A 9,692-nucleotide genomic window follows, 5' to 3' on the forward strand; every position below is an offset into this window, starting at 1 on the left:
GAGGAAGTTTCTCGACAGAGGAAACTTTCATATCGAATGTTGCCTCTGTCGAGATGTATGTGACAGGCAAAGTGCAATCACCTATCAATATTGCACTTTGCCTGTCAAAAGTTCTTCGCATCTCTTGAGGTGTGAGGAAGTTTCTCGACAGAGGAAACTTTCATATCGAATGTTGCCTCTGTCGAGATGTATGTGACAGGCAAAGTGCAATCACCTATCAATATTGCACTTTGCCTGTCAAAAGTTCTTCGCATCTCTTGAGGTGTGAGGAAGTTTCTCGACAGAGGAAACTTTCATATCGAATGTTGCCTCTGTCGAGATGTATGTGACAGGCAAAGTGCAATCACCTATCAATATTGCACTTTGCCTGTCAAAAGTTCTTCGCATCTCTTGAGGTGTGAGGAAGTTTCTCGACAGAGGAAACTTTCATATCGAATGTTGCCTCTGTCGAGATGTATGTGACAGGCAAAGTGCAATCACCTATCAATATTGCACTTTGCCTGTCAAAAGTTCTTCGCATCTCTTGAGGTGTGAGGAAGTTTCTCGACAGAGGAAACTTTCATATCGAATGTTGCCTCTGTCGAGATGTATGTGACAGGCAAAGTGCAATCACCTATCAATATTGCACTTTGCCTGTCAAAAGTTCTTCGCATCTCTTGAGGTGTGAGGAAGTTTCTCGACAGAGGAAACTTTCATATCGAATGTTGCCTCTGTCGAGATGTATGTGACAGGCAAAGTGCAATCACCTATCAATATTGCACTTTGCCTGTCAAAAGTTCTTCGCATCTCTTGAGGTGTGAGGAAGTTTCTCGACAGAGGAAACTTTCATATCGAATGTTGCCTCTGTCGAGATGTATGTGACAGGCAAAGTGCAATCACCTATCAATATTGCACTTTGCCTGTCAAAAGTTCTTCGCATCTCTTGAGGTGTGAGGAAGTTTCTCGACAGAGGAAACTTTCATATCGAATGTTGCCTCTGTCGAGATGTATGTGACAGGCAAAGTGCAATCACCTATCAATATTGCACTTTGCCTGTCAAAAGTTCTTCGCATCTCTTGAGGTGTGAGGAAGTTTCTCGACAGAGGAAACTTTCATATCGAATGTTGCCTCTGTCGAGATGTATGTGACAGGCAAAGTGCAATCACCTATCAATATTGCACTTTGCCTGTCAAAAGTTCTTCGCATCTCTTGAGGTGTGAGGAAGTTTCTCGACAGAGGAAACTTTCATATCGAATGTTGCCTCTGTCGAGATGTATGTGACAGGCAAAGTGCAATCACCTATCAATATTGCACTTTGCCTGTCAAAAGTTCTTCGCATCTCTTGAGGTGTGAGGAAGTTTCTCGACAGAGGAAACTTTCATATCGAATGTTGCCTCTGTCGAGATGTATGTGACAGGCAAAGTGCAATCACCTATCAATATTGCACTTTGCCTGTCAAAAGTTCTTCGCATCTCTTGAGGTGTGAGGAAGTTTCTCGACAGAGGAAACTTTCATATCGAATGTTGCCTCTGTCGAGATGTATGTGACAGGCAAAGTGCAATCACCTATCAATATTGCACTTTGCCTGTCAAAAGTTCTTCGCATCTCTTGAGGTGTGAGGAAGTTTCTCGACAGAGGAAACTTTCATATCGAATGTTGCCTCTGTCGAGATGTATGTGACAGGCAAAGTGCAATCACCTATCAATATTGCACTTTGCCTGTCAAAAGTTCTTCGCATCTCTTGAGGTGTGAGGAAGTTTCTCGACAGAGGAAACTTTCATATCGAATGTTGCCTCTGTCGAGATGTATGTGACAGGCAAAGTGCAATCACCTATCAATATTGCACTTTGCCTGTCAAAAGTTCTTCGCATCTCTTGAGGTGTGAGGAAGTTTCTCGACAGAGGAAACTTTCATATCGAATGTTGCCTCTGTCGAGATGTATGTGACAGGCAAAGTGCAATCACCTATCAATATTGCACTTTGCCTGTCAAAAGTTCTTCGCATCTCTTGAGGTGTGAGGAAGTTTCTCGACAGAGGAAACTTTCATATCGAATGTTGCCTCTGTCGAGATGTATGTGACAGGCAAAGTGCAATCACCTATCAATATTGCACTTTGCCTGTCAAAAGTTCTTCGCATCTCTTGAGGTGTGAGGAAGTTTCTCGACAGAGGAAACTTTCATATCGAATGTTGCCTCTGTCGAGATGTATGTGACAGGCAAAGTGCAATCACCTATCAATATTGCACTTTGCCTGTCAAAAGTTCTTCGCATCTCTTGAGGTGTGAGGAAGTTTCTCGACAGAGGAAACTTTCATATCGAATGTTGCCTCTGTCGAGATGTATGTGACAGGCAAAGTGCAATCACCTATCAATATTGCACTTTGCCTGTCAAAAGTTCTTCGCATCTCTTGAGGTGTGAGGAAGTTTCTCGACAGAGGAAACTTTCATATCGAATGTTGCCTCTGTCGAGATGTATGTGACAGGCAAAGTGCAATCACCTATCAATATTGCACTTTGCCTGTCAAAAGTTCTTCGCATCTCTTGAGGTGTGAGGAAGTTTCTCGACAGAGGAAACTTTCATATCGAATGTTGCCTCTGTCGAGATGTATGTGACAGGCAAAGTGCAATCACCTATCAATATTGCACTTTGCCTGTCAAAAGTTCTTCGCATCTCTTGAGGTGTGAGGAAGTTTCTCGACAGAGGAAACTTTCATATCGAATGTTGCCTCTGTCGAGATGTATGTGACAGGCAAAGTGCAATCACCTATCAATATTGCACTTTGCCTGTCAAAAGTTCTTCGCATCTCTTGAGGTGTGAGGAAGTTTCTCGACAGAGGAAACTTTCATATCGAATGTTGCCTCTGTCGAGATGTATGTGACAGGCAAAGTGCAATCACCTATCAATATTGCACTTTGCCTGTCAAAAGTTCTTCGCATCTCTTGAGGTGTGAGGAAGTTTCTCGACAGAGGAAACTTTCATATCGAATGTTGCCTCTGTCGAGATGTATGTGACAGGCAAAGTGCAATCACCTATCAATATTGCACTTTGCCTGTCAAAAGTTCTTCGCATCTCTTGAGGTGTGAGGAAGTTTCTCGACAGAGGAAACTTTCATATCGAATGTTGCCTCTGTCGAGATGTATGTGACAGGCAAAGTGCAATCACCTATCAATATTGCACTTTGCCTGTCAAAAGTTCTTCGCATCTCTTGAGGTGTGAGGAAGTTTCTCGACAGAGGAAACTTTCATATCGAATGTTGCCTCTGTCGAGATGTATGTGACAGGCAAAGTGCAATCACCTATCAATATTGCACTTTGCCTGTCAAAAGTTCTTCGCATCTCTTGAGGTGTGAGGAAGTTTCTCGACAGAGGAAACTTTCATATCGAATGTTGCCTCTGTCGAGATGTATGTGACAGGCAAAGTGCAATCACCTATCAATATTGCACTTTGCCTGTCAAAAGTTCTTCGCATCTCTTGAGGTGTGAGGAAGTTTCTCGACAGAGGAAACTTTCATATCGAATGTTGCCTCTGAGAGATGTATGTGACAGGCAAAGTGCAATCACCTATCAATATTGCACTTTGCCTGTCAAAAGTTCTTCGCATCTCTTGAGGTGTGAGGAAGTTTCTCGACAGAGGAAACTTTCATATCGATGTTGCCTCTGTCGAGATGTATGTGACAGGCAAAGTGCAATCACCTATCAATATTGCACTTTGCCTGTCAAAAGTTCTTCGCATCTCTTGAGGTGTGAGGAAGTTTCTCGACAGAGGAAACTTTCATATCGAATGTTGCCTCTGTCGAGATGTATGTGACAGGCAAAGTGCAATCACCTATCAATATTGCACTTTGCCTGTCAAAAGTTCTTCGCATCTCTTGAGGTGTGAGGAAGTTTCTCGACAGAGGAAACTTTCATATCGAATGTTGCCTCTGTCGAGATGTATGTGACAGGCAAAGTGCAATCACCTATCAATATTGCACTTTTGCCTGTCAAAAGTTCTTCGCATCTCTTGAGGTGTGAGGAAGTTTCTCGACAGAGGAAACTTTCATATCGAATGTTGCCTCTGTCGAGATGTATGTGACAGGCAAAGTGCAATCACCTATCAATATTGCACTTTGCCTGTCAAAAGTTCTTCGCATCTCTTGAGGTGTGAGGAAGTTTCTCGACAGAGGAAACTTTCATATCGAATGTTGCCTCTGTCGAGATGTATGTGACAGGCAAAGTGCAATCACCTATCAATATTGCACTTTGCCTGTCAAAAGTTCTTCGCATCTCTTGAGGTGTGAGGAAGTTTCTCGACAGAGGAAACTTTCATATCGAATGTTGCCTCTGTCGAGATGTATGTGACAGGCAAAGTGCAATCACCTATCAATATTGCACTTTGCCTGTCAAAAGTTCTTCGCATCTCTTGAGGTGTGAGGAAGTTTCTCGACAGAGGAAACTTTCATATCGAATGTTGCCTCTGTCGAGATGTATGTGACAGGCAAAGTGCAATCACCTATCAATATTGCACTTTGCCTGTCAAAAGTTCTTCGCATCTCTTGAGGTGTGAGGAAGTTTCTCGACAGAGGAAAATTTCATATCGAATGTTGCCTCTGTCGAGATGTATGTGACAGGCAAAGTGCAATCACCTATCAATATTGCACTTTGCCTGTCAAAAGTTCTTCGCATCTCTTGAGGTGTGAGGAAGTTTCTCGACAGAGGAAACTTTCATATCGAATGTTGCCTCTGTCGAGATGTATGTGACAGGCAAAGTGCAATCACCTATCAATATTGCACTTTGCCTGTCAAAGTTCTTCGCATCTCTTGAGGTGTGAGGAAGTTTCTCGACAGAGGAAACTTTCATATCGAATGTTGCCTCTGTCGAGATGTATGTGACAGGCAAAGTGCAATCACCTATCAATATTGCACTTTGCCTGTCAAAAGTTCTTCGCATCTCTTGAGGTGTGAGGAAGTTTCTCGACAGAGGAAACTTTCATATCGAATGTTGCCTCTGTCGAGATGTATGTGACAGGCAAAGTGCAATCACCTATCAATATTGCACTTTGCCTGTCAAAAGTTCTTCGCATCTCTTGAGGTGTGAGGAAGTTTCTCGACAGAGGAAACTTTCATATCGAATGTTGCCTCTGTCGAGATGTATGTGACAGGCAAAGTGCAATCACCTATCAATATTGCACTTTGCCTGTCAAAAGTTCTTCGCATCTCTTGAGGTGTGAGGAAGTTTCTCGACAGAGGAAACTTTCATATCGAATGTTGCCTCTGTCGAGATGTATGTGACAGGCAAAGTGCAATCACCTATCAATATTGCACTTTGCCTGTCAAAAGTTCTTCGCATCTCTTGAGGTGTGAGGAAGTTTCTCGACAGAGGAAACTTTCATATCGAATGTTGCCTCTGTCGAGATGTATGTGACAGGCAAAGTGCAATCACCTATCAATATTGCACTTTGCCTGTCAAAAGTTCTTCGCATCTCTTGAGGTGTGAGGAAGTTTCTCGACAGAGGAAACTTTCATATCGAATGTTGTTTCGCATGAGCCAATTATAAAATTGGCCCATATTCTCTCCCCCGTTGTCGGACCAGAAACAAAATGGCTTTTGATATAAGCCAATCGTTTCTTCGGCAACTCTTGTTGTAGATTCGGAAGATTTATTTGGCAAAATTTTTAAAGCCAACAAAAACCGAGATTTATCGTCTATTATACCATAAACAGGTAACCTCTGTGAACCGTATAAAAAATGAACATCTACATGCCATATGGTATCAGGTTTTGTTGCTTCATATGGCGTATAATATTTTTGAGGGGGCCTGTCACTTTTTGGTTCTTTGATCTCCAAAATACTGTAAATTCTTCTGAGTTTATTGTAGGAAACTGAATAAACATTTTGATCCATGTTTAAACGCCAAAACATCTTTTGGATTCCGCACTTATATTCCTAAAATTTTTGGAGAACATATTGCAAATTTTCAGGAGTAATATCATCTGGTGCCGGACCAGGTTTAACGTTTGGGGGCGTTAAATTTGCATTTGTGTATGCTGCTTTAAGTGTGTTTTTCGAAATTGATCTAAATTCACACTTCATTTCATCCTCGTATGGAACTCGCTTACGAGTAGGTGACAAAAGTGCATACTCTTAAACAACCGTCGGATTTCCGGGTGAAATCGTGACACACTTTCGTCTTTCGTAGGCAGTGGTGGTTGTTACAAAAGGTAACTTCGAATGTAGCGTGAAATCTGCAAAAAAAATTCTGAAATTTGAATGGAGAACACAAAAATTGAATAGTTTACGTCAATAAAAAAGAGAAAAATGAAGCCAATGTGTCTCGAACCTAGGACTTAGAGCAGCAATCCCACTGTTTATAACATTACACTACATGCATCTCTCACCTCAGTGAATGAGATCAACTATATGATAACTTTTTCCCCATTATATTCTTGTGGAAAAGTGACAAATAGCAACTTTGACCCTCTCTCCTCGCTTACACGCAATTAAATAATTGAGTTCGCGAGATTCAAGTTTTTCGCGTGTTTGAATTAACCACCAAGAAGGAATGGTTGGTCTACTCATAATAAAAAATGAAAAGCCAAATTCTCTCAAAAAGTTAAGTAGGACCAATTTTTTATAAAAAAAAATCCAATTCCATTATGAATGTTAATTAATTTATATAATTATTGAATAAAAAATTTTCTTTGAGATTATGAAAAGTTCTTTGAAAAGTTATTTTTTCTCATTTTTAAATATTGTATTAGCCTATTTATTTATAATCCAAATTAAATAACTTTAAATTCAATATTTAAAGAATAATTTTGAAGGAATTGAGTTACTTCCCCCGACGATAAAATTGAGAGGTTTACATTTTGACCGAACTTAGCATGCAACAAAACAATCAATTCCGAAGTGATAAAGTATCAATTTATTTTCAATATTTCAAGTTTTCATAAACAAACATAATAAACATGTACAATATATAGTCTCCCACTTGCTCTAACAAAAGTAATATAATTTACACAATTAAAGCCGTTTCAGTTATATTATCGTTGTTACTACGCTTGTTGATAATAAACCTTACAACAAAGAAAGCAGCAACAGCTATTAAAGCAATAATAACTAATGAAACAACAATAGCAACTGTTGTCTTTGATTTTCCACTAGAAGATGTATTGCTCTCTGATATATTAGTTTGGTTTGTTGGCGGAGTTGAAGGTGACGAAGATGAAGGTTCTGAAGTTGGTATTTCAGGCTTTTCAGCTCTTAATTTATGATATTTTTTCAAGAAATCTCTATTTTCTTTGAGATTTGTTTCATTTCCAAGATAAACAAGTGGCATATGACTTTGTTTGTAACCATTGATTGTCATTGAAGCTCTCATACCTGGATCGTGCCATAAAGTTGTCATCTTCAAATTTGTATCTAAGTTTGTAGTAAAAATAACAATTTCACTCCAATTAGATGCTGCCATTATGAACTCCTCTCTCCAATCTCCTAAAATATCACCATGGAATAAAGGATAATCTCCATCATCGTCATATTTCAAATCTGTCCCATATTTATTATTAAACAAAGTGGTTGAAGTTAGGTAACGAATAGATTTGTTATTTTCATCATCAAATTTAATAACTAATCCTCGATTGATGGTAGAAGGACTAAGGGTTCCCTCCCAGTACAAATTGTTTGCTGGCCATAAGAAATCGGTGAAATTTTCAACCAATAAATCATTTGTTTTCTCATTATATAAACCATCGAACGAATATACTTCATAACCTGGCTTTGATGGATCAAAATCACCAGCATTGCCTCTTCCTAAGTCATGAACATATGTGCCATAATGTATCCATTTCATTTCTCCGGTAGAAGCATTATAAGCATATTCATCAATTAAATCAGGGTTATTTTGCTGAATTCCGTATCCACTCATTGTTGTGTCTTCTTTATTGAACTTGGAGACATAGAATCTATCACCATGTCTAATATTAGATTTTCCAAGATTATATCTTAATGTTCCGTTGCCATTTAATGTAAATCCGATCTCATGAAACTCATCAATACCATCATAATCAACATCTGCAAGTCTGAAATGATGTCCGTTGTGATAAGTAGAATCATCATTGTCAAAAGAGTCAGTAAAGTTCCAATCTAAGCCAAACACACCATTTATAAATGAAAAAGCGGAATAAATATTGAAGAATCTCTTTCCACCAGTGATTCGATTTTTTGTTGCAACAAATAAGGCTGGTTTTTCAAGGGTTGCCCACCCAGCACCAAACTGTGCTGATACAGAACCATATTCAGGCTTGAAATTAGGAAGTTTAACTTTTTGTTTCAATTTGCCTGTTAATCCATCAATACAAGCAATCCATTGATCAACATCATTATCATGAATGAATACATATCCATCTCCGAAGGTGAAATTGTTAGCAATTCGGATATATACTTCAGCTTTTCCGTCGCCATTTAAATCATACACACTTAATCCATCAACTTGGCCAACATTAATTGTGGTAGCTCCAGGTTTGATTCTATCCTTATTTATACTGTTATGACCAAGGTTTAATGTCCATAAATAAGTTCCATTGTGCAAATATGCTTCAACAGTCTGAATTTCATCTCTGTCTCTTACAAGGACGAAATCAAGATTTCGATCTCCATCAAGATCGCCTACCCATACTGTTCTGAATTGCGTTCCATTATGGATTGGAATCCGAATACATGGAATATCTGCTGTATTTGCTGGTAACTCAAAGAAACTACTATTTTCGACTTCAACATCGTTAATAATTGATCCAACAAAATATTTATATGATTTACTCTTATTGTGATTTTTATCATAGAAATGTGTGACATCTGTAATTGGATTTGAGTTAAGTTTTACAGTTGTTGAGTTTTCATCAATTCTATAAACATTAAAAGCAATGCTATCATCATCCGTTATTAGAAATCTCCACGAAATGAATGAAATTCCATTACCTGCCCTAACTGCAACAACTCCTCTGTTTAAATTTTCGGAATATTTACTAATTTTTGTCGTGTCGTATCCATAACTATTCTTAAGAATACTGAGAAAAGTTAGCATTTTTATAATTGACTCTCAAATATTTCAATGTGAATTTTTTACACTTAAAATTTAAAACATGAAATATAATCATAATAATAATATTTTACATAACTTGAAAAATTCAATTCCTTTTCAATTTTGAATTTCATTGAGCAAAAGAGTATATTCAATCTCTAATTTATTGACTTTATGGCAAATTGAGTTACAAATCATATAATAAATCAACATGACAATCCTAAAATAAAATTAATCATTTCCTAAAAATTGACTCAACCTTATAACTTGGTTTCCAGATAAAACTACGGCAAACCCAAATTTTAGCTAAAAGTGACAGGGAAAAAAACGTTTAGTATTAAAAAAAAGACCGATGAGAGCTTCGTTCGAAATATAGAGGGAACTGAGAATGCGCAACCATTCTCAGGGAATATTGGATGCTATTCCCGTTCCCTCTGTATGGAAAATTGAGGTTTTCAAAGGGAGTTAAAATAATATCAAATTTATACTAATTTACTTCAAAATACAAAAGTATTTGACAGCTAAAATTAGTTACTTTAGCAAGCCTATCAATACCCTTTTACGATTATTGTTACTTTTTCGAAATAAAAGTAAAAACAAATTTATACTAATTTACTTCAAAATACAAAAGTATTTGACAGCTAAAATTAGTTACT

The 9,692-nt window shown here is 38.1% G+C and overlaps 3 protein-coding genes across 3 annotated transcripts, besides 2 other annotated features; all 3 read right to left on the reverse strand.

The window, feature by feature from the left end:
* Positions 1-3,826: 3,826 nt before the first annotated feature.
* On the reverse strand, positions 3,827-4,066 carry TVAGG3_0417500 (uncharacterized protein; the record flags this gene model as incomplete). The annotated part of the gene is made up of 1 exon (XM_051233305.1): positions 3,827-4,066. One exon carries the CDS (start codon positions 4,064-4,066, stop codon positions 3,827-3,829), a length of 240 nt encoding a protein of 79 aa, XP_051103035.1.
* A 559-nt stretch (positions 4,067-4,625) lies between these two features.
* On the reverse strand, positions 4,626-4,907 carry TVAGG3_0417510 (uncharacterized protein; the record flags this gene model as incomplete). Its single annotated transcript, XM_051233306.1, has 1 exon — positions 4,626-4,907. The coding sequence occupies one exon, from the start codon at positions 4,905-4,907 to the stop codon at positions 4,626-4,628; it is 282 nt and encodes a 93-aa protein (XP_051103036.1).
* A 1,169-nt stretch (positions 4,908-6,076) lies between these two features.
* Positions 6,077-6,106: a mobile genetic element.
* A 714-nt stretch (positions 6,107-6,820) lies between these two features.
* On the reverse strand, positions 6,821-9,032 carry TVAGG3_0417530 (FG-GAP repeat family; the record flags this gene model as incomplete). Its single annotated transcript, XM_001297354.2, has 1 exon — positions 6,973-7,365. One exon carries the CDS (start codon positions 7,363-7,365, stop codon positions 6,973-6,975), a length of 393 nt encoding a protein of 130 aa, XP_001297355.2.
* Positions 9,033-9,324: 292 nt separating this feature from the next.
* Positions 9,325-9,692: part of a mobile genetic element that runs on past the window's edge.

This window comes from Trichomonas vaginalis, chromosome V (assembly GCF_026262505.1).
Source record: "Trichomonas vaginalis G3 chromosome V, whole genome shotgun sequence".
Classification (NCBI taxonomy): Eukaryota; Parabasalia; order Trichomonadida; family Trichomonadidae; genus Trichomonas; species Trichomonas vaginalis.